Here is a 26,512-nt window from a genome sequence, read left to right on the forward strand (position 1 = left end):
TATGGTAAAAAAAATAACTTGACCAATTTGGTGGAAAATACCAATTTACAGTTCAAAGAAGCTCAACAAACAGCAAATAGGATAAATTGAGACTTAAACCCCTGTCATAGTCAAACTGCTGAAAACCAAAGATACAAAGTCTTACAAGTAGCCAGAAAAAAATGACACGTATTGGAGGAGAGTAATTCAACTTACCATACATTTCTCATTAGAAACTGTAAAGGCTTAAAAGACACCTTATAATGTAAGGAAAGGCAAAAAAAAAAAAACTTTATCAATCTAGAATTATGTATTCAATGAAAATATTCTTCAGAAATGAAGTGAAATAAAGATATTTTCACATAAAGGGAAATTAAGAAAATTTGTGAGCAGATCCCTTTATCACAAGAAATGCCGTAAGTTTTTCAAGCTGAAGAGAAAGACACCAGAGGCAAACTCAGATCTTTTGAAACTAATGAACAGCATCAGAAAAAGTAATATGTAGGTAAATATAGGCTTATTTTTTTCCCTCTAATGCTTTTAAGATAGAGAAAATCTGAATAACCCAGTGTCTAAAAAAACTGAAGTTGTTAATACCTCCCTATCAAGACAACATGCCCACATGATTTCAATGGTATGTTCTTTAATACATTCAAAGAAATAATCCCAATCATATACAGACTGTTTCCAACATGTTATGTGGCCAACATAGCCATGACACCTAAACCTACTACTACCAAATAAAACGTAGTAGAATATCAAAAGGATTATACATCATGACCAAGCAGGCTTTGTCTCAGGAATGCAACAGTAATTTAATGTCACTAAATCAGTCATCATAATTCAATGTATTAAACTAAGGATAAAAACCTGTAACAAATTTAAGTGGATGCAAACAACAGCAAAAGAACCATTTGACAAAGTCCAACACTCCTTTAAATTAAAAAAAAATTCTTAGGGAACTAGAAGTAGGAAGGACTATCAACCTAATGAAGGACATCTGCAAAAATCCAGCTAACATCATATTTAATGGTGAAATATTTTATGCTTTTCTGCTAAGATCAGGGACAGGGCAGGGATATCTGCCCTTACCACTTCAAATTTAACATTTTACTGGATATCCTAGTCATTTCAATATGACAAGAAAAAAAATACAAAAGGGCCAAAGAGCAGAAAGCAGAAGTATAACAATTTGCAGATGACATAATTGTTTTGTAGATTTCCTTGGGTTTATTATGTAAATAGCAGTTAGAACTAAGTGAAATTTATAAGATTCTAGAATGTAAGGATAATACGCAATTATGAAATGTATTATATAGTAAGTGAAATTTTAAAAGCAATTCCATTTACGTAGTATAATAAACAAAATATTTAGGAATCATTCTAGCATTGTTCATCATTCCTGTACAGTGTAAACTGCAAACTACGTGAGAATGCTAACGTAAAGAAGACCTAAGTAATTGGGGAGATACTATGTCCATGGATTAGAAGTATTGTTAAGATATCATATCTTGCTATATTAATCTATAGAAAATCTATGAATTGGTGCAACCTGTTACTAAAATGCATCTGGAAATACATGTGTAAATGCAAACTACTTCAACCAGTCAAAGCAGTTTGTAAAAGGGGAGTAAAGTTTGAGGACTTAGTCTACACAGTTTTAAGACTGATAAGCAGCAGTAATTGAGACAGTGTTATTAGAGTAAGAATACACATTTAGATCAATGAAACAGAGTAGAGTCCAAAGGAAAACCCAAGCAAGGATGTTAAGCAACTTTGATAGATTGGCAGTGAGAAGGTGAAATGATAGAACTACTTTTGGTAGTTCCTTAAAGTTAAATATATGCCTGCTTTATAAGTCAGCCATCACACCCCTAGGTCAAGAGAAATGAAAATATATATCCGTACAATGACAGGAATTCTCACAACAAACCTTTCCATAGCCAAAAACTGGAAACAACTGTATCAGCAGGTGAATAAGCAAAATATGTTTACGTCCAATATAATTAAACTCTACTCAGCAATGGAAAGAATGAATTACTGGTAAGACATAGCAAAATGGATGAATCTCAAAATTGTTATACTGTGTAAAAACAGGCATAGAAGAGTTCATTCTGATTCCATTAACATAAATTTGTAAAAAATGCAAGCTAATGTATGGTGAAAGAAAGCAGATCCTTCATTTCTGGAAGCTAGTAGCAGAGGAAGGGATGTTCTACAGTTGAGAGTGAGGGATCTTCAGAAGGGTCATGGAAATGAAAACATTTACATCTTGATTGTGGCAGTGATTTCATGAGTTGTGTACAAGTGAAAATATTCTGAATTATGAACTTAAAGTGAATAAAGTTTTTGTGCATTAATTATATCTCAATAAAGTTTATTAAAAATTTAGCTGGCTTTCTTTGAATTTCTAGGGAAGTCCCCTATACCCATCCACTGAGTTTAACTTTTAGATAGACTTTTCATTCTTCTTTTTCACCCCACTTAGAGAAATCCCTTCTAAAAGCATCCTATCATACTCTTCTAATCTGACTTTTGGGTCTTCATAACTCTGTTGCTGGCATTTTCCTTACTGTCCTTAGCTGCTGCTTCTCCTGGATCTCAATTGCATCTTCTCTTGGTTACTCTCTCATTTCAGTAAAACATGTCTTCCAGTTCTGAAAGGTAAATATTTCTTATCTTCCTGGTTTAGAACTTTCATAATGATTAAGTGCCTGGGTGAAAAGCCCTTAAATATCATGACTATATGCCTTTTCTCTTGGACGACTTAATTTTCCAATAGAATTTTTCTTTAATGGGCAGAAGGGGATGGAAGAAGCAAATATGGGTGCTAGCCTTCTGGGAGTCAATAGGGAAAAGAAACCTTTAATGTAAACATTTTTCCTTACCCATTTTTTCCCCCTCTTCTCCTCTCCACTCTCTTGGGTGGGATGTCCCTACTTCTTAAAACTAACTGATAACCTCTCAAGAGTTGGGGGTAGGACCTCTAATGATATCACACAGTGGTAGGTGAGTAGTCACCAACTTTGGGCTGGCCAAACAGGGTACCAGGGGCTAACTGCATCTTTTAATGACCTTTGATCAGTTCTGTTTTCAGTTCCACCCACACCTTTACCTTTAGGGCTACCTGGTGCCTCTAGTTCCTTTGCTTTTCCAGGGTTGCATACAAATTGACTTGATTGTTTTGTCTTCTTTTTCCTTGTAGATGTTTAATTTTCAGCTTTCTCACCTAAGTCAGCTACCACATCCCACCACTACATTTTGTTGACTTTTTTTTCCTTTTCTTTGTGGATTTATGTCTCTCTTGTTCCTCTAAGGTTATTTTGATAGATAATGGATACTATAGACTGATGTTTGTGTCATCCCAAAATTCATATGTTGAAGCCTTAATTACATTGTGATGATATTTGGAAGTGGAACCTTTAGGAGGTAGTTGGCTTTAGGTGAAGTAATGAGAGTGGAGCCCCCATAATGAAATTGGTACCCTTATGAGGGGATGAAGAGACCAGCTCTCCTCCATTTGAGGACACAGCTAGAAGGCAGCTACCTGCAAACAATGAAGAGAACCCTCACCAAGCATGTTGATACCCTGGTCTTGCATTTCTTTCTAGGCTCCAGAATTCTAAGAAATTTCTATTAATTAAGCTACCTCATCTATGGTTTTTTGTTACAGCAGCCCTAAAGACTAAGGCTGCAACAGTAGACATAAGTGCCATTTCACCTTTTGATATATTTTTTGTTTTTAGCAATGAATGTTGACATGATAAAGTGTGAGACCAACCTACATTTTCCTTTATGTAGTTTACTTTCTCTGTACCTGCATTGTCAGTTGGGGTGATACTAGGTTCTTGGGAAAGTTAAATAATCTTAGATATTAGAATAGTTTATGGTCCTCCAAGAAATATCTGGTCAGTCTTATTCCTTGGTATTTAATTTCTCTCACTAAGGAAAAGTTACTTTTTTTCTGGGGTAGAGTGATCATGTAAAAAGCTAAAGAAACATTATTCTATAGCATATTTCCTTTCTTCATAATTTAACTTCATAGAATAAGTCTTCATTTTGTGTCCATTTTTCCTGAGCATAGTATGTCTTTCTGATCTGTAATTTGAATATTTTATTTAAAGTAAATATAGTATCTTTGAATGTTTTGTTACATTCTCTTTCAAAATACCATCTAAAACATTTGCTTGACCTCTTTTGTCTACTTCTTATATTTCTTTCACTTGGTATTTTTCTCAAGTCTGTCCACTGTGCCCCTTTTAGCCTTGTTTGCTTTTAATTGCTGCTTCTGATGTGGGTTCAACTGTTTCTTTTTTCTTAGCTCTGCTAGTTCATTATTCATTGCCTGTTGCCTTACCTCTTCTTTAAATTTTTTTAGTCGGCTTTTTTCCCTGAAGTTAGATCGTATTGTCTCTCAATGTGTACTATCTCTCAAAGTTTTTCATCTAATTTGGCCTTTATCCTATGTTTATTTCTTTCTAATAATTGACTAGGACTAGGGTGAGACCAATGAGGGGCTAACCTCAGTTGTAGAATTTAAAGGAGCATTAAAAAAATTCAGTAATGCAGATAAATGGTATTTTAATGCAATATATTTTAAAAATATGAATAATGAACAAAATACCAGAATCTTAAATAAAGGCAGAATCACCTGTATTTGGATTGAAGCAATCTATCATATGTTTGTGAGGGTGGTTGCAAATGTGAGAGCATGTGAGGGAAAGTGTATATGTGTGTGTGTGTGTGTGTGTGTGTGTGTGTGTGTGTGTGTGTGTGTGTTGAGACATGAGGTGAGCTTTATTGTCTAGACTTCAATTTCATATACATGAAATATACAATTCCATGTATATTTATTCTCTTAAAACACATTCTCTTAACAAATTTGTCATTTCCTTTGTCCTGTACACTTAGTTTCTGTCACCTTTTCACTTTTTTGGGCTTCAAGACTTCTATGTTGTTCACCGACTCTGCATCACCTGACAATTGGTGCATCCCTCTTATATGCCGCCTACCCCTCAGGCTGTTGGTAGAAATGACTACCTTGTGTATATTTTTGTCATCTCCATCTCTGTAAGTAATTTCTGAGATAATGCATCTCACATAAATGTATGACATTCATATGAAGCTTTCAAATTCTTTTATCCCAGCTTTCTAGACTGTCATTTTACTCTGTTTCTATATATAACTATTTAATAAAAGCTTGAAGTTCTCCATATTTTTAAACTTACAAACAAGGAGAAGAGATCATAATTTATATATGTGGCAGATTTAGTAATTCAGCAGATTTTACTTATTTTGATTATAGATTTTATTTAGTCACTCAAATTTAGAGGAAGTTTAGTGGCAGGTTTCTGTTTTCAGGAGCATTTTAAATGTGGCATAGATCAGGATGATTGTGAGGAAATTCTGAACATGTCAAAGCTGGAAAAATGTTTGCTGAAGGAACTAGTAAATTTTGAACTGCATGTATTTTATTTTCTAAAGCTTTAATGAGAATACTGAACACAATACAAAATGTAAAACATTTTTAGGAATAGTAACTAGAAATAGAATCATTCTGAAGTAAAAGTTTAAAAACTTGCAGGCTACTTAGAATAGTAGACTGATCAGTTAAATTATTTACTCTGTTCTCAGACAATGTATAGGCTTCCCTTCCTCCATGAAGCTTTTCTCAATAACTGGTCTCCATTCATAAGATTTCTGAATATTTGACATTCAGTAAAACTTATAGTCAGTATAGCATTTATGAGTGATAAATGTTGTTTTTGTATGTATTTCTATATTCATGATAGCTGAAGCAGGGTATGCATTGTCTTTCCTTTTACTTTCTAGCACACTCACCTCCCACTGTATTCCTAACTATGGTGCCCAGCACTTAGTGATTCAAAAAGTGTTTAACTTGTATCCTTTAGCCTGTCAGAACCATGATTTGTTGTCTTAAGCTTGAAAGAAAAATTATTTCATAGGCTAAAGGACATTGTGGAGTTGTGTTCTTTTTGCTGAATAAACTTAAAAAGAGAGAAAAGATTGTTGCTGTTAAAGGGGGAGAGAATAAATAATAAAGGCTGTCAGTACACTGTGTAGATTCTGTTCAGTAAGTAAGTTTATTGTTACGTTGACCAGAGAGGATTCCCTCCCCTCTAAGACTAAGATTGTTCACAGGAGAGGAAATTAACTCTTCTGTACAGCTGTCTGGTAGAAGATATGATATAATCCAATTTGAATTCATTTATTGGGCAAAAAATAAGGATATAAAGTATTGATTTTATATATTACTATGAAGAATGTAAAACAGTGAAACAAATAGTTGACTGTTTTCACTGGATTTTTAAATTTTGATTCAGGCAGTTCCTCTAGCTAACATAGGTAAGGTGTAATGTTCATTTTATTTTTGCTTTTCATTGGAAGGTCTCCCGGCTATTACTGTCAAAGACATGTAAAAGCCTAGAAGTTAATTTGAGATACTTGGGAGGATATGTTACATTATTTTGTAATAGAATATAAAATTATCTTGTTTATCAAGTTTAATGAAGTAAAACTATTCATGATGTGAATTTATTTTGAATAATGGAGGCAAGAAAAAATGTCTTTCCTAAAACTTAATATGATCCTTTTTTATTATGCTCTTGATTGGGTTCCCACTAGTTAAGATAACTCAAAGCATTTGATGAACAATGCTTTTATTTTTTCTTTTCAAAATATGTTTTAGTTTATGTATCAACTTGTGTAAGAATAGTGAATGAAACTTAGGTTTTGGTAACTATGCCATTGTTGTGCTCTTTATCTGACATGTCTTCAAAAAAATTATTTGACTAGAAAAGTAAAAGAGTAATAATAGTCTCTCCAACCAGATTGGGTATGGTCATGTTTTTAACTGTAGGGTACAACACTTCTAAGAATATAATTAGCTTTACTTTTTACTTTCTGCTCTTTCTCCACAGCCTCATGATTTTGATGAATGTCGATTTGATATTAGTGTAAATGATAGTGTTTGGTATCTTCGTGCTCAGGATCCAGACCACAGACAGCATTGGATAGATGCCATTGAACAGCACAAGGTAGGTTTGTCCAACCAATGTTGATTTGTCCATGGAGGACTAGGCAAGAGACAAGTGGTAACTCCTTTAAAATAATCTTGAAATGTAACATGTTGCTGAAAAGGTGAACATTATTTGGCTGGTAAAGATTAAAGTAGTACAGGTAAAATTTTTGAAATAATTTTATTTCTAACACTTTGCTGCACTAAGGGAATTTGCTATGATAAATATTTTTAATTGTTAATTAAAACAAAATATGTCCTATTTAATAAAACCTTGATTTTCATATTTAGGATTTGCTTCATAATAAATGCCTTTTATATGATCTGAATAATAGGATTTTTAAAATAACATTGGATTGTAAAACACTAGTATTGAAAAGCTTCAAGTGTTAATTTCTGTAGTCATCTGTAACCATTTGGCTAAATTGTAGTGTAAACTTTTATAAATATGAAGCTATCCAATAAACTTTCAGAAAGTCTTATATAAATATATAAACCACATTCTTTTACAGTTGACCCTTGAACAACATGGATTTGAACTGCATGGGTTTACCTATTCACAGACTTTTTTCAATAAATACATTGGAAAAATTTTTGGAGATTTGCAACTATTTGAAAAAACATTTTCTTTAGCCTATTTTATTGTAAGAATGCAGTATATAATACATATAACATCCAAAATATGTTTTCATCAACTTTATGTTATGGGTAAGGTCAACAGTAAGCTGTTAGTAAAGTTTTTGGGGAGTCACAAGTTATACATGGATTTTCAAGTGTACCCTAATCCCTGTGTTGTTCAAGGGTCAACTGTTATTTAAAACTAGTCTCTGACTTCTTATAAATGATAAGTAAACTAAAGAAATGTGTGATATTAGTAAACCTGCATTATTAGCTAACTCAGTGTATTGTGATAAAACAAGGAATAGGGAAGCTAAAAATAAAGCATACTTTTCTTGCATGTGACTTAAGAGAACTTTGTACTTGTTCACATACTTGTCTATACTTGTTCATTTAGGTTTCAGGAGTTGTAGTTGAAACATCTGTTTTGGTTATTTAACAGGTACAAAACATCTAAGCACATACACAAAACAAGAAAAACCAGTCTGGCCTGGGATACCACAGGCACATGCACATTCTTAATAATGATCATGTGTTAGCTTTTATTTCTTAATTATTGATTTTGAATTTTTCCCAGCCTAAGGAAAACTGGCTGTGATGGCCATCTTTTCTCCCTGTGTTAGCTTTAGTGTTATATTGGTTTAAAATGTTTTGTGAATCTTAGTTATCTTGGTACATTACTTCAGAAGAGAGTCTAAAAATGGAAATACGGGAAATTGTTTTCTATTAATTAAAAGAGAAATGAGCTAGAATTCCATAATCTCAATGCTTTGGAGCCAGGCTGACATGGGTTCAGACACTGCAGCCTCTGTCATGAATGACATATGTGACCTTGGGCATGGTAATTAACCTCTTCTTATTGTGAGGAATGCATGACATAACTCATGTAAGTTTACTTACCAGAGTGGCTGGCATATTTTCCCATTTATGACAGTAGAAAAAGAAAGACTTGGGTGTCACAGCTAAATTCACTGAATTACATACCATGTTGCTTCTGGATGAAAAGTTCTACATTTAGTGAGAATTAATAAATGTGCATGTAAGGAGAGTGGCCTAGTTTGTATATTTAATCAGGGTGTCTTACTAATGACTAAAGATGTTATTAAGTAAAACTTATATCTATGTATTTAATTGAGATGACTTTTAAAGATTCAGTTGATTTAGATTATAGGGCTTTTTTTTGTTTTAAATCTAAGCATATTTTATTTTCCTCATTTTTCTTAATAATGCCAAAATAATTCTTTGCAAGTTCCCATTTTGAATTTTCCCCTTGAGTGAAGAATAGTGCATGAAGCATATATTCCTTCCATATCCTTGATTTCATTGTATCTTTGAACCATGGATATATGTAATCTTTGGGTCTCAAGACAATGTGACTTAAACAGAGATAACAGCCTGATATACTTGTCACCAAACATAATCAGCAAAGTTTTCTTCTTTTTTTTTTCATAGCCAGGAACAGGGAATTACTGGGGAGATGTTTCCTGATTCATTCTTCAATATCACTAAATAATTCTGTGGAACCTAATCTTAGTAATTTTACTATTTAAGCATGCATTGTTGAATTGATATTCAAAATTAGTGTCAAATTGTTCAGGCATGATGATGGTGATGATGTTGATAGGGGCCACTATTACTGAGGATCACCAAGTACTTATTTTATTAAGCACTTCCTGTGCTTTATTTTCTCCCTACTGTCCTGAGATGTGAGGGAACTATTGTTTTACAGAGAGAAAATTGAGGTTTAAATTAAATTTAAGTAACTTGCCTGAAACTACTACATTTTTAGTTCATGGAATCTTAGGATCATTTTATGTTGATTCTGCTTTCTATCAGTAACCATTGGTAATGACTTAGAGTAAAAAATAATTCCTGTAAGCTCACCTCCTGCAGGATAGAGTGTATCATCTATGTTCTACTACCATATATATGCAAGGCAAATGGTAATTTTCACAGATGTTGATTTTCTCTGGTGGGAATCCATATGTAGTTGTTTTTAAAATTTTATGTTTGTGAATTTGTTCTTACCATCTCTGTGAAGGCCCACTAATTCATATCTGAAGCTCCATTGAATGCTTTCAGATGAAAGGTTTATTCTCAATTTGAGAAGTTCAGGAATTTCTGTCTGAGGAAATTATGTGGAAAACAATTGTTGAAAACTTGAAATGGTGTGAAAAAAGATTTTCATCTGATGGTTTCTTACCAAATCTCATGGTTGAGCCATCTGAATGATGCCCAAGACTCACTTGAAATATCTTTTAAAATTGTGTTGTAATTTGTCATAATGAAATTTTTTTTTCCCATGATACCTCAGAGTCAGCTTGATTTTGGTACTTTTTTTCCCTATTTTTAGGAGCAATTTCTTATTACTTGACACTTTAATTTCATTTGGCATAAATTTTACATTAGCTTATTAGGAAACTGTTTTAAAACAGCTAAGTGGCAGGATATAACTGTTAATTCTCAGCACTTAAAATATCAAGGTCATATAAAGTCACATTATCTTTGCCATTTTTAATTTGTAACCACAGTATTGGAAAACTTTCTTAACAGATATTAGAGTTTTACTTGTCTGCTTTATAAATGATTATCATATAAACTTAGCTTTCTATTTTGAGTCTTATTTAATTGGCAAAGGCTTAAGAATGCAAATCTAACTTTTTAAACTACTGTTTTTAAAGTATACTTTAAGTAATTTCATGGGATCAGTGAATTTTAGGACCATTGCTCCTTTTACCTACTTGTATCATAACATGGTGATGGAGGGAAGAAGATGGAATCAAATTGTATTTCTCCTTTACATTCAAGACTTTTAATAGTTGAGGGCAGTGCAAATCTCTAGTAGCTGTCAGATTGATAGAGTTTCCATTTTCTCACATAAATTGTACAAATAAACCAAGTACATTGGGTCACAACTGAACTTTATTAACCCGCAAAGAAACTTCATTATGCCTCTGGATTTTTCTCTTATTAAGACCAGGAATATGGTTAGTTACTAATAGTAGGAGTTAATTGTTAAATTGTTTGAAGTAATCCATACATGGTTAGTAAATTGTTTTTTTAACACCTGATTTATAGTGTCACACTACCAGCACTTTTGAGGTTGGTGAAATCAAGGAAGAAAACAAGGTACCAACACTCCTTAATATTCATTAGTATTCCTGGAATAAAAATAATTTAACTGTCAAGGACATTTAAATAACTTTGCTAGTTTTTGTTTTCCTGCAGTGTTTGAAAGATACATTCACCTCAACTAACATCTGTACTTTCTACTTTCAAATATTGCCTGTAAAGTATATAATATTGGAAAGAGATAATAAATGTCAGTAATTTACAGAGTTTTTAGCCATTTTATTTTATCTGAGGAGGGTGTTTACCTTTTACCAAGATGGTAAAAGAGGAATGAGAGGATTTTACATGAACCAGTGATGTAAGAAGACATATATGTAGCTAAGCGTATTAATTGTATAGCCAGTTGAGGTATAACTGACAACATTTTATTTCATAAAGTCAGGGAGTATCCTAAAAATCAATAAGAATAGTTTACATGGCTCAAAAACAAAAACCCCAAAGACTCGAACTGGTACTTCATATAAAGGATATCTAAATGGGTAATAAATACATGTGAAAAAGTACTGTATGCCAGTAGTCATCAGGGAAATGCAAGTTTAAACCACAGTGGGATACCACCACATACCTGTCAGAAAAAAAGAGGGTAATACCAAGTGTTAGCAAGGATACAGAGCAACAGGTGTAAACTGGTACAAACACTTTGGAAAACAATTTTGCAGTATCTGTTAAAGCTGAACATAGTTGTCTATTCAGAACAAGTGAGTGTTGAAATTTTGAAGAGATCTCACAGGTATTGCTGTCATAGCTCCATTCACTTTAATTAAGCTTTTTAAGTTAAAAGGAATATAGGCCAGCTCATGTTACTTGAGAAATGGGAATATTGCCAAGAACCAAGAAATGTAGAATGCCATACCTATGAAGAAAACTGGGATTGTATTACTGAGTGCTCATATTTTTAGCAAAACTCAGTTACTATCTTATCACCTGTCCCCTACCTACAGTTGATGTAGCTTAATTTCATTCTGTTTTTCTCTCTTTCATAGTTCTTGTTTATAACTTTTGCTCTACCATCCTACTCTTAGTTTATTTTTCCTTAGTTTGTCATGACCTCTTCCTGTCTTTGGCTTCTTTTCAGCTTCCACTACTACTGCTACCTGACCTAACCTCCTGGTATTTCACAAAATAAAAGTCTTGAGAAAATCCGACTGCCTTTTCACTCCAGGTTTCTATAAATTTGCTGCCCTTTGTCCATTTATAATTAATTGTATATTTACTTGTACTTAAAGGATAGGGTGGGGTTGAAAGTTCTACAAATATAATATTCTGAAGTATTATAACTTTGTATAATATTTACCAAATTTACAAGTTTTTATAATGTTTACCATATATTTACTTCTAACAGTATAGGTGAATATTACCAGATTTTCAGCTTATTTTTCTATCCTTTATCAGTCTGTTATTTGCTTGCAAAATGTTTCTTTAGGGAAAAAACATAAACAGTTAATATAGAGTTGAATAAGTTTTCATGTCATTGCTACAGAAACTATTAAGGAAAATAAGGTTATATGTGATAAAAGTCAATTTTTACAATGTTTCAGCATTCGAGTTTTTATTTAATTAGAAGGGAAGATTTCTGACAGTCATCAGAGCAGATGGGAGTCTGTTTTTCTATTTTTGATGTGGAAAATTAATGGTGGGTAGCATGGCTTACATATACTGGCAGCAGAGGAAACTCTTTTCTAATTTTATTTGCTGGGTATATTGGATATTAGCAGGGAGAAAATATTTCTGAGAAAGTCAAAAAACAGAACTGTTCTTTTTCATCAAATAAATCTTTTTCAGGTAATAACTTGAAGAAGATTTTTCTTAAGTCATCTTTATCACCTGGTAAATTTTTCTGGGATTATTTGGTTTTGGGGGATGAAAGACAGCATTGGGTTAGGAAAAATGAGAACAGGTAGCAAAGTAAATTAATGTCCTACAAATTAAAATGTTATCCTAGCTGAAAATAATACTGTCATTTTTCAGTCACATAGAGAATCCATTACGTGACAGGCGAAATATTAATCACTGGTAGGAATGCTTATATCACTATTCATTTCCTAGCCCCTTGTTCTTTTCAATAGCCCCTTTCTGATCTGTAGACGGATACAGTAATTAGGTACTAATATCATTTAATCCTCCAAAAGCCTATCAATATAGTTATTATTCCCATTTTGCGTAAAAGTGAAATTGAATGATCTGTGGGATGCAGTGAAGGCTGTGCTAAGAGGGAAGTATATTGCAATACAGGCCTACCTCAGGAAGAAACAATTCCATATGAACAGTCTAAACTCAAAATTAACAAAACTAGAAAAAGAAGAACAAATGAGGCCCAAAGTCAGTAGAAGGAGGAACATTATAAAGATTAGAGCAGAAATAATTAAAATCGAGAAAAATAAAGCAATAGAAACAATCAATGAAAGCAGGAGCTGGCTCATTAAGAAAATAAACAAACTAGATAAACCCCTAGCCAGACTTATCAAGAAAAAAAGAAAGTCTACACACATAAACAGAATCAGAAATGAGAAGGGAAAAACAACTATGGACACCACTGAAATACGAAGAATTATTAGAGAATACTATGAAAAATTATATTCTAACAAACTGGATAACCTAGAAGAAATGGACAACTTTCTAGAAAAATAAAAACTTCCAAGGCTGACCCAGGAAGAAACAGAAAATCTGAACAGACCAATTACCAGCATCAAAACTGAAGTGGTAATCAAAAAACTATGTAATAACCAAAGCCCTGAACCAGGCTTCACCACTGAATTTTATCAAACATTTGGTGAAGACCTAATACCCATTCTCCTTAAAGTTTTCCAAAAAGTAGAAGAGGAGGGAATACTCCCAAACTCATTCTACAAGGCCGGCATAACTCTAATACCAAAACCAGGCAAAGACACCACAAAAAAAGAAAATTACAGACTAATATCCCTGATGAACATAAATGCAAAAATACTCAGCAAAATATTAGCAAACAATTCAAAAACACATCAAAGAGATCATCCATCATGATCAAGTAGGATTTATTCCAGGGACGCAAGGAGGGTACAACACCCAAAAATCCATCAACATCATCCACCACATCAACAAAAAGAAGGACAAAAACCACATGATCATCTCCATAGATGCTGAAAAAGCATTCAACAAAATTCAGCATCCGTTCATGATAAAATATTTCAACAAAATGGTTATAGAGGGCAAGTACCTCAACATTTATATATGGCAAACCCACAGCCAGCATTATACTTAACAGCGAGAGGCTGAAAGCTTTTCCTTTAAGATCGGGAACAAGACAAGGATGCCCACTCTCCCCACTTTTATTCAACATAGTTCTGGAGGTCCTAACCACAGCAATGAGACAACACAAAGAAATAAAAGGCATCCAGATTGGCAAGGAACAAGTTAAACTGTCCCTGTTTGCAGATGGCATGATATTGTACATAAAAAACCCTAAAGAATCCACTCTAAAACTACTAGAACCTAATATCTGAATTCAGCGAAGTTCCAGGTACAAAATTAATGCAACAGAAATCTGTTGCATTCCTATACACTAACGATGAACTAGCAGAAAGAGAAATCAGGGAAACAATTCCATTCACAATTGCATCAAAAAGAATAAAATACTTAGGAATAAACCTAACCAAGGGAGTGAAAGACCTATACTCTGAAAACTACAAGACCACTCTTAAGAGAAATTAAAGAGAACACTCATAAATGGAAAAACATCCCATGCTCTTGGGTAGGAAGAATTAATATTGTCAAAATGGCCATCCTGCCTAAAGCAATCTACAGATTCAATGCAATCCCTATCAAAATACCAACAGCATTCTTCAACGAACTAGAGCAAATAGTTCTAAAATTCATGTGGAACGACAAAAGACTCAGAATAGCCAAAGCAATCCTGAGAAGGAAGAATAAAGCTGGGGGATTATGCTCCCCAATGTCAGGCTTTACTACAAAGCCACAGTAATCAAGACAATTTGGTACTGGGACTAGAACAGACCCACAGACCAATGAAACAGACTAGAGAGTCCTGATATAAACCTAACCATTTATGGTCAGTTAATGTACAATAAAGGAGCCATGGATGTACAATGGGGAAATGACAGCCTCTTCAACAACTGGTGTTGGCAAAACTGTACAGCTACATGCAAGAGAATGAAACTGGATTATAGTCTAACCCCATACACCAAAGTAAACTCAAAATGGCTCAAAGGCCTGAATGTAAGTCATGAAACCATGTAACTCTTAGAAGAAAACATATGCAAAAATCTCTTGAATATAAACATAAGCAATTTTTTCCTGAATGCATCTCCTCGGGCAAGGGAAACAATATCAAAAATGAACAAATGGGACCTCATCATCCCAAAAAACTTCTGTACAGCAAAAGGACACCATCAGCAGAACAAAAAGGCTTTCTACAGTATGGGAGAATATATTTGTAAATGACATATCTGACAAGGGGTAACATCCAAAATATATGAAGAACTTACACACCTCAACACCGAAAAATCACATGACCCTATTAAAAAATGGGCAGAGGATATGAACAGACAGTTCTCCATAGAAGAAATTCAGATGGCCAATAGGCACATAAAAAGATGCTCCACATTGCTAATCATCAGGGAAAGACAAATTAAAACCACAATGAGATATCGCCTCACACCAGTTAGGATGGCCAACATAGAAAAAACTAGGAACAAGGAATGCTGGCGAGGATGTGGAAAAAGGATAACCCTCCTACACTGCTGGTGGGAATGTAAGCTAGTTCAACCATTGTGGAAAGCAGTATAGAGAGTCCTCAAAATACTAAAAAAAGAAATACCATTTGACCTGGGACTTCCACTCCTAGGAATTTACCCTAAGAATGTAAGATTCCAGTTTGAAAAAGACATATGCACCCCTGTGTTTATCGCAGCACTATTTACAATAGCCAAGAACTGGAAGCAACCTAAGTGCTCATCAGTAGATGAGTGCATAAAGAAGATGTGGTACACAAACAGAATGAAATATTATTCAGCCATAAGAAGAAAACAAATCCTACCATTTGCAACAACATGGATGGAACTATAGGGTATTATGCTCAGTGAAATAAGCCAGGCAGAGAAAGACAAGTACCAAATGCTTTCCCTCATTTGTGGAGCATAAGAACAAAACAAAAACTGAAGGAACAAAACAGCAGCAGACTCACAGAACCCAAGAATGGACTAACAGTTATCAAAGGGAAAGGGACTGGGGAGGGTGGGTGCAAAGGGAGGGATAAGGGGAAAAAGGGGCATTACAATTAGCACACATAATGTAGGGGTGTGCACCGGGAAGGCAGAAGAGTACAGAGAAGACAAGTAGTGACTCTACAGCATCTTACTATACTGATGGACAGTGACTGTAATGGGGTATGTGGTGGGGATTTGATAATGGGGGTAATCTAGTAACCCAGTGTTGCCCATATGACTTTATATTAATGATACCAAAGTTAAAAAAATTATTATAAACAAAAAAAATGTGAAATTGAATCAATTACAAGAATAGTGATCAGTGAGTGGTAACATTGTTACAACAAAAACCTTAGTATTTTGTAATATCCACCTTTCTGGGTAATTTCATCTTTTTTCATGTATGTATAATTGGAAACTAAAAATAAAGTATCAGTCACTCCCCACTTCTTTAAAAAATCTGCCCCATACAGTTAAACCTAAAAATTCCTATCAAGTCTTTTAAAACCATTACTGTAAATTACTGTAAATAGTTTTATTGATTAGATTTTACTGCCACCCCATCCCCTTACCTCCCACTGCTGGTTTTTAAAAGTAATATGTGGTCATTATAAGGAAAAAACAAAAAGAAACCTGAAATTCTCAGATTATCTTATGAGCCTATGGCATTGGTGACATATAGCAACTACCCTTCAATAAAAAATAATTTAAAAAAAAAAAAAAAAAGGAAAAAACACAACTACCTTTAATCTTATACATAAGACTGCTTTTTCATGTAATATCCCAAAACATTGTAGAGATAACAAAGTCTATATCCTATTTTTTTCCCCCATCTAACATCATTTTCTCCTAACAGAGCTGTTAATATTTTACTGTAATTTTGTTTGTCATTTGCCTATACCTTTAGATTATTAAAAAAATTTTCTGTATTTAATACTCACTACCTTCTTACATAAAGCATAATTTTCTGCTTTGGTTGTCCTTATAGTCCCTGAGATTCTCAGAAGTAGAGTTGCTACATTTAAGGATATGAGCACTTTTTTTATTGTTAAGGTATTATTGATATACACTCTTATGAAGGTTTCACATGAAAAAACAATGTGGGTACTACATTCACCCATGTTATCGTGTTCCCCCCATACTCCATTGCAGTCACTGTCCAAAAGTATATATAGTAAGATGCCACAGAGTCACTCTTTGCCTTCTCTGTACTACACTGTCTTCCCCATGATCCCCCCCATACCATGTGTGCCACTCATAATACCCCTCAATCCCCTTCTCCCTCCCTCCCCTTTTGTAACAGCTAGTCCCTTCTTAGAGTCTGTGAGTCTGTTGCTGTTTTTTTCCTTCCGTTTTGCTTCTTTGTTATACTCCACAAATGGGGGAAATCATTTGGTACTTGTCTTTCTCTGCCTGGCTTATTTCACTGAGTGTAATATCCTCCAACTCCGAGGATATGAGCACTCTTAATGAGTATTGCCAAATTGCTTTCCAAAAAGGTTGTACTAGTGTATGTTCCTTGTGCAGAATGTACAGATCTTAATTTCACTGCAACTTTACCAGAGTGACTTGTTTTTTAACCCTCAGTGAGATAGATTGAAAATGTGTTCTATGACTTTTTTTATTTTCATATAAGTGCTATATGATTACTGTAAATAATTCATACAGCATAGACAATACTGAAAACTACAAAAAGGAAAAATTGAAATTCAGGCCACATAGAAATGACCACTGTTGATCCTTGGTTAAAGATTACTTCCAGTTATTTCTTTGCGTGTACAGCCTTACAGTTTTACATAAACGATACTATACTGTTTTGTAGCTTTTGCCTCCACTCAGTAATACATTATGGGTATCTTTTCATATTTGATATAGATCTCTATTTCTCCCCTGTCCTCTAAGAGAGGAATCTATGTCTCTTATAGAAAATTTAGGTTTGGGACCAAAGCCCCAGAGTAATAAAGAATGTTCATTTGCTCATGATTATTTAATGTGCATGTATTTCTTTTAGGTTCCTTTCAGAGAAGAATTCATGGTTCAGGTCCTTGGTCCAAGTATAATCTTAACATTTCAACAAACATGTGAATACTACTTAAACATATTAAACCTGTTTTTTTCTCTTTCTGGGACACTTAAGGCAGCTTCAAAAGTAACTAACTGTTTTGCCACTGTCATCTCTTTGCAGTTACATAAAAAGAATGGAATCATCATTTTACTCTGCCTATGGAACTTCCTTCTGTAAGAAAATATGCATTAGCCCTTTTCTCAATGGCAAACCATAAAATAAAGTGAAGGAGCATCGTTATATTTTGTTACATCTGCTGCTAACTTCTTCTTTTATTTTCTCTTGTATAAGTGTTCCTGGAGTAAAGAGATAAAGGAATATCCTGCCTTTATGGGAGGTGAAGAAGGAATAGTAGCAAACATTATTTTGAAGCATTTATGGTGTAATACGAGTATTACAAAGTATTATTAAACATTTCTTCACTGTAAAGTATACTTCTTATTTCCTTGTCTATTTCTTCAAGTTCTATTTCAAAACAGGTAATATCTCCATATAACGAATATATGCAAGAACAAAATACTTATCACAACTGTACTGATGCAATACATTTTAAGTAAAGGAAAATAAATGAATTGGAGGCTGATAGTAGTTTATATTTCTACCTTTAACAGGTTCTTATAAGCAATGTAGGGGCTTGATCCTAGGAGAAATGGGGCACCCAAATAAGATTTAAAACAGGAAATGAAGAATCAGATGTCTGTTTTTAAAGGACTGCTATGGCTACACTGGAAAGGATTTCAAGAGGAACAAGACTTAGAAGCAGTTATTAAACTGGAGAATTTGTCCAAGTGAGATACTCAGTGACCACAAATAGAGAATGGCAGTGGGAAAATAGAAAAAGGGGACAGATTTGAAGAAGTAGAAACAAAGTGTCTAGATGTTGAGGCAACATTAGTGTAATGATTAACATCGTGGGCACTTGAATCTGAAATTAAAATCCTGGTTCCCTTACTTATCAGTTGTGTGACTCTGAAGACATTATATAAAATCACCTACAAATAGCCTCATGCCATGTTAGCATCAGGTACAAAGTACATGTTGTAAGTATTAGCTTTCACTGTTGTTTCTGTTACAGTTGATACAGTGTGACTCTCTGGAATTAATATGCAGAAATCAATTTGAAGTTATTCAACTCTATCATCAGCCCTCCTCAATGCAAAACAAAAAGGATCTCCCTTACCTTTAGTATTTGTTTCTAAAGCTAGGGTGGAAAAATTGTTTAGCAGACTTCCTTAGACAGCCTCATTTATCTATTTTTCACCTCTATTTAATGTCACTAAGTAAAAAGACAATTGGACCTCTAGAATCCCTCAAAAGAGGAAGGACTAAAAAGAAAGATGAAACTGAATTTCACAGTGTCAAAGAGTTTGTTTAGAATAATCTTCTGTGTCGTAGATTGGATTCCTAAACAGCTTTTGGTAGAAAGGAAGGGCTTGATAGCTTACCAGTTTCCCCCTGTAGATATAAGAATATATGGTGGAATTGAAAGTGCTGAACTATAATTTTAAGAAAGGAAGGTCTGAAAGCAAGGAGAGAGTGGGGGCAGCTGTTGTGTGACTCCTTACCCCTACAGTACCATATTGTGTTTGGACTTTTTTTTTTACTTTGGATTGTAATAGGCACTGTCTTACTTTCTTCTGCCCCTCTAGCATTCTTTTAACACTCAACTAAGGCATGTGATAAGGTCCTGTTAATTCTTCCTGCCTCATCCCGCTACAGCACTTTGCCTGTTCAAGGAAATGAGAAGAAAAAAAAAAATATCTTTTGGACTAAATCTAAACAGATGTTCTATTTCCAGTATGACTTGAGAAAAATGTCGAGGCTGAGCAAATAATTCTACTCGGTGAAGTTAATTGTATTGCTGCTTGGTTTTAGACAGAATATGTAAAATCTTCAGTACCGTTTTCTTAAATATATTTAAATTTCTTTGATTCATAATGTGCTGCAATTCCTGGAAGTCATTGTGGATTGAACCTCTCATCTGATGCATTATAAATATTGCTTTTCTGAATGAATTGTGCTATACCTTCCCATCTGGTTTAACAAAGGACTGCCTTAATTTGTTCTCTACTAGATTATGTACATTTTTAGTCTAAGTTTTGGTCTTTAGGTTTAGAATAGAGAACTGTAGCTCTAGACCAGCCGTATCATTTTAAAGATAATTAAGCCCAAGAAGGTAATGACTGCCATGTCTCAACGTCTCGTTTTTAAAGTGACTCTAGAGCCTGTCTTCTCACTCTTAGGCTTGCTTGTGTTCTCTGCTTTGGAGACTACTACAGGAAGCCATACGTATTTGAAAAGCTAAACAGATTTTAATATTTATGAGCATGAAATTGTGTCAAATTTTATCTCGAATAATATGTTTATGTTGACCTAGACAAGAATAAAGTTGCCATTGCAGTTTATTGTATTTTAAATCACAACCCTATTGATTAAATCACTCTTCTGATTATAATGTCTTGCTTTTCATGTGGTTTGCTATAAAATAATATTGAAGGCAGATGTGTGTGCTGACAATATAGAAGTTTATTTGGTTTTATTATGGGTTTCAGAATTTCTGTTTCTGAAAAACACTCCCTTGTTATGTTAACATTTAATCTTGCATTTTCTCTTCCCATAATTAAAACGGAAAAAGACAGTGTAGTTTAGGGGTAAGAGGACTGTGCCACAAATAATTAGATCATTTTTGGTATCATGAGGAAGTCACTTAATTTTTGTCTTAATTTGTTTGCCATATTTAGCTGGAGAAGTAATATTAGAAAAAAACATAAGCTTTTCAAAAGGCAGAAGCTAATAAGCAAGTCAGCGTTTTTTGCTGTATTTTATTCCACTACTTTCAGAGCATAGATGGGCTAGTAAACATACTGCAAAATGATAATATATGTTTATCTTGCGCATGTCTAAATTAAGCTACATATTTCAGCTGTGATTTTAAGGGACTTTTCAAATCAATTCTTAGGCTTTTCTGGTGGTTTTTAAAATTCATAACTTTGAACTATATGGCTTAACTTATCATGCTTTTATTTTTTCTCAAAAAGTCAAGTTACGGAGGGTGAAGTTACATGTAAAGGAATTAGTCTAAAGGTTACTGTGGTACTTTGACCAACAGTAACCTTTGTATCAGCATTCCAAGTATACAGCTGCTTTGAAAAATGCTACTGAGCCCCTCTAGTGGCCAAAAGATTGTGCTTTTTTTTTTTTTTTTTAATGGAAATGTTACAACAAAGGTGTGGTCTCATTCCTGTAGTATTTTCTTTTAAAGTAAACCTTGTTATATATAGGATGTGTTCAGTATGTGTTTCATTGACCCAAAATGGCATTTTATGTTTATGCAAAATATTTTCAGGAGTGTTACAAACACAAACCTGGGAAAGAAGGGATTTTTTGCAAAGTAATTTGTATGAGGTAGCTTAAAACAGATATATTGAAAGAGGAAAATAGTCCTACAGTAACTGTGTTTGATTTCTACATAATTAGTTTTAGATAGAATTTGGTATTTTCGAAATACTCTAACGGTGATTAGAGGTTGTTAGGAAACTCAGCTTCTTTTTTCTTGTGGAAGAGTGGGTGAGATTGAGAAAAAGCCTTTCAAGTATTATTCCCTAAACCATACCAGTGAGATTTTTGAAAGCATGTTATAAAGAACATTTAATAATCAATTGTGACTAAATAATTACTTCTCGTTTCCATCCTTGCTTCCGTCACCCACTTTGCCTTCAAAAAATAGCCCTTAGAAATTCAGGGTATGTATTGTTGCCTTCAAAGTGAACATCTTGGAATTCCAAAATAGATGTGTCAGCAACACTGCCACTTTTTCAGTATAGTTATATAAACTTATCTTTTAGAATTATTTTTAGCACTTGTGACAAAGTATTTGTTAAATATTGATGTGTTTGAAATAGAGTCGATTTTTGAGAGAAATCCAAAACTGAATCAGAGGCATGTCGTGTGAAGGAAGCCAGTCAAGCATTGTCATACAGTTAGAGGCTATCAGGATTGTTTTACAAAATGGCAGCATCATTGGCACAAAATAAGCATTTTCAGAATGACTAGTTTTTAAACCTTGAGGATTCATTTGTGTATGTATGTGCATTTGTTAAACACAAATTATTTTATAAAGTTATCTCGGTGCATTTATTGACTTAAATAGAGCAACAAATCAATCTCCATTATTTAAATTGAGAACAGTGGAATTGGTTATACTTTATTTCCTTTTTCCTTGGAACAATTTATATAATTTATAATGGGATTTATTTAAATGAAACTTTATTAGAGGTAAAAGTACAATTACACTAAATCTCAGCCTTTACATTTATTTACTGTCCATTACTTAAAATGGATAGCAATATCAATATTGTTGTAGTTGAGTCTTTTGCTCTATCAGTCTTTGTTGTAAGGAAATAATATTGGTTTTGAGATAGTGGAACAGAAAAAAACAGACAAGGATATAAGAAGTATGTTTATAGTAAAGGAGCTTTTAATAAAGCTTTGTAGTGTTTATATTTTGTTTCAAGATCTTAGAAAAGTAAACAGCTTTGACTTGCTCTGTTTAAGACTCGTTGATATAAAGTACTTAAGTGGAGATGGTAGATGTTACTTGGTAAGGTTTTTTTGTGAACTGTGATTGCTGTAGTTAAAATTCTCTTTTGCTACATTGATACTGTTATATTGAAACAAGTTTACATATTTTTCTCAACATACTTTATTGAGGTGCAATTTACTTTGTTTTTTGCAGGAGAAAGTTTTATTATAAGGTGGCAAACAAGGAGGCAGGGCTCGTGATTTACATTCTTAAAATGTATCCACTTTAACTGGACAGTTGAATTTTGACAGTTGTAACTCACAACCCCCGCCACCATTTTCTTGTACCTCTTTGTAATTAGTGTCCCTATTGCACCCTGGATTGCTTTCTTCTGTCATACATTAGTTTTGTCTCTTAAAAAAAATTAATTGTTTTGAGGTATAACTTACATAGAATAAAGTACATCCTTACCCTTTCATTAATAGATTTTCTGACACAAAAATACTTATTTTGCTTCATCTAAGACTTTGCTTTGAGATATGGATGGAAGAGAGTGATGTATGTCTTGGAAAAGAGCTGTGATTCCATCTAGTCTTAAGTTTATATGTAATTTGTTAGTAAATTCAGAGTTTATTGCAGTACATTTTTAGGTAGAGTATTTTTATAAGTGAACATTGAAATATGACAATGTCGCTTTGAATGTTTGGTGACTGACAGGTACTGGAAGTTTGAAATTTAAGAGGCTGCTTGTTTTCACATGGATAAATTTCTGGTGTCTTTGCCTGAAGATACTCCTTCCTTTTTCATGAGATGCTTTAGTATTTTGGTTATGGATTCCTCTTCCTTTTCCTCCTCCTTTTTTCTTCTTTCTCCCTCTTCCTCCTCCTTCCTAGAATATTAAATTTAAGTTAAAGAAGTGATGCTGACCTGGAAAAACGTTTTAAACGTGTGTTAATACCATTTACATAAAATTTGTATTTATTAGTTAAATCAGTATAAAAACTTAATGTCCATATACCTAAAAGAACATTTTGCAATTAGAATAATATCATGGGTAAACTATAAGCTATATAAGAAGATGTAAAATGTCAATGGAGATGTTTTGAAAATACATTGCATTTAATTTTTTATTATTTCTGATCTTAATCTTGAAAATCAGGTAACTTACTACAACTTACACTTGTTGCTACTGGGTGTTGAACCAAAAATGATTACATATTATTTTACCTCTTAAGTTTAGTGACAAGGACTAAAATAATGAATAATACTTTTGGAAGTTATTTTTTTCAAATATTCAGATTTTTTGTATTATTAGTACTTCATTTGTCTTAGGGAGGGTGGGGTATGAAATTAGTGCACTGAAGAGTGCCAGCCCCATCAAAATAAGATGGAAGTATTATTACAGGGCTGAGTCTAACTATACCCCAACATCCAGGAGTTCAGTTATCTTTCACGGTATGATTACCTACCAGACTGGCAAAATTGGGAACTTTCTTTGTACCATGAACTGTTAAGGTGGCTTCAAAAATGATAAATCTTCTAACAAAAGACCCAAGTGCAGTAGGAATTTAAAAATGTATAGTAGTGTAATTGAGTGGTAAATGATATGATTGTGATATGTTAAGAATGGTTGAGGATACAGAGACAAACTGTATTAATATGAAAGTCTTCATTGAGACAGTGATATTTGATCTATGTCAGGATAAGCAATTTATCTATAAAGAAAAATAGTCCTGGAAATTTTCCTATTATTATTATTGTTTTTGTCCTTGTTCTATACTTTTTTTTTTTTTCGTGGTAAAATATACGTAACAAAATTTGTTTTAGCCATTTTTGCATGTAGAGTTCTATGACATTAAGTGTATTCACACTGTTGTTCAGCCTTCACCATCCATGTCCAGAACTTGTTCATCTCCTTTAGTGAAAGCTCTGTACCTGTTTTCATTCTAGCTCCTCATTCCCCACACTTCCTAGCCCCTGCTAGCCACTATTCTACTTTCATTTCTCTGTGCATTTGACTATACTATGTAGTTTTCCTCTGCCTGAACACTCCAGCTTACTAGCCCAGCCTATAGTTGGTATTTAGTGAATTTCTAAATTAAATGGCAATTAGGATGAAAGGTATTGCTTATGCCAGTGTTTGCCTTTATTCCTTGAGTGAACTCAAACTGCTAATTACTGTAAAATAGCCTTACTAATTTGTAGGAAAATTTTCATGTTCTCTTAAGTATTTTTTCCAGTTTTACTGATACATAATTGACATGTAGCATTGTATTAGTTTAAAATGTACATACAACATAATGGTTTGATATAAGTGTAATTGTGAAATTATACCACAACAAATTTAGTTAATATCAATCACCTCATATAGTGACAATTTTTTGTGAGATGTTTAAGTATTTTAAATTTACTGTTCTTTCACATAGTTTACTTTTTTTTTAGACTGAATCTGGATATGGATCTGAATCTAGCTTGCGTCGACATGGCTCAATGGTGTCACTTGTATCTGGAGCAAGTGGCTATTCTGCCACATCCACCTCTTCTTTCAAGGTTTGTAGTTATGAGTGCTTGAATGGAGTTTAGTACTGAATGTTGTAAACAGAATTTGATAGTTTGAAAGAACTTTTCTACCATGTAATGAATCTGAAGTTGGTATAGAATAAACGGTAAAATCATGATTCATATAAATATAAAATGAGCACATTTCAGAGATTTTATTTCATTCATTAATGAGATAAGATGTAAGGAAAAAAAATTGGTTCAGAGAATAACCTGAAGAATGTTGAAATGATTTTGCTATACATGCAAAAGTGATCTGTAGCCACACATTTGTAACCAATGTTATCTTCACTGAACAAATGTTCATTTGCATGGCTGTGGACAAGAATCATTGACATTACAATGTTTTCTACTCTTCAAGAGTTGTAAAATACCTCAAATGGAGTGAGATCAAAGACTTCTCTGTGATCAGACAACAGCCCCTCCTAAGGGTTTCTTTGATGACACGCCTACTATTCTTTTGAAAGAACACCCAGTAATATTTTTACTCATTTCAAAGTGTTCAACGATTTTCCTCACAATGTCTAATTTGAAAATATTAAATGTTATATTGGGAAATTGTCAGGCTTATTACTCTCTTATTTCCTTCAGGCTGATCACTGTTAAGCCACAAATTAGTTTCAAGTCTATCTCTGGGAGTATTACATGAACTTGACAGCTCTCCCTACCCCATACCCTCACTAGTAAGATGTAGACCATAAAAAGTGATGAAATACCATAATACTAAATAAATTCCAGTTTTGTTAACTTGAAATACAACCCCTCCCCCCTTTTTGTGTTTTGCAGAAAGGCCACAGTTTACGTGAGAAATTGGCTGAAATGGAAACCTTTAGAGATATCCTATGTAGACAAGTTGATACTCTACAGAAGTTCTTTGATGCCTGTGCTGATGCTGTCTCCAAGGATGAACTACAAAGGGATAAAGGTTAATTAGGCTATTACTACTATTTTTACTTGGAGAATGAATGGATTTAAAGCTTCTTGATCTTAAAGGGTAATAATGTCTTTAAGTAATGAAAGTAATTGTAGTCACTTTTGCTGCAGACCCCAGTGTAACAGGTTTCAGTATCCATATAACTTTGTACTTTAACAACACATTAATTAATCTGATAACCCATACCAGATACCACTGAAGTTTTTTTTAATGACTTTTAAACTCTTTATTTCATTAAAAAATATACTACGTGTCATCTTGGTAATATGAGCATTTTACATGATTACGTCTAGTTATTTTATTTACCCTATGATGGGTCTTTATAACAAGTTTATGTTAAATCCTCCAGATCTGGGATCAGTCCATCTCTTTCTTGCTGTCTTTCTCTTCCTCTTTCTCTCTTCACCTTTCATTCTTTCCCTCTGTCTCTAATCCCCTCTTTCCCTCTGACCTTTTTCTCATA

The 26,512-nt window shown here is 33.5% G+C and overlaps 1 protein-coding gene across 2 annotated transcripts in view; it reads left to right on the forward strand.

The window, feature by feature from the left end:
* The window catches only part of CERT1 (ceramide transporter 1), a 110,403-nt gene that overhangs the window by 27,478 nt on the left and 56,413 nt on the right, over nucleotides 1–26,512 (forward strand). For both annotated transcript variants that reach the window (XM_036886104.2, XM_036886105.2), the window contains exons 3-5: nucleotides 6,921–7,037; nucleotides 24,999–25,106; nucleotides 25,902–26,040. In XM_036886104.2, the coding sequence (XP_036741999.1) occupies nucleotides 6,921–7,037; nucleotides 24,999–25,106; nucleotides 25,902–26,040 (364 nt within the window). The remainder of the gene's footprint in view (nucleotides 1–6,920; nucleotides 7,038–24,998; nucleotides 25,107–25,901; nucleotides 26,041–26,512) is intronic.

This window comes from Manis pentadactyla, chromosome 2 (genome assembly GCF_030020395.1).
Source record: "Manis pentadactyla isolate mManPen7 chromosome 2, mManPen7.hap1, whole genome shotgun sequence".
NCBI lineage: Eukaryota > Metazoa > Chordata > Mammalia > Pholidota > Manidae > Manis > Manis pentadactyla.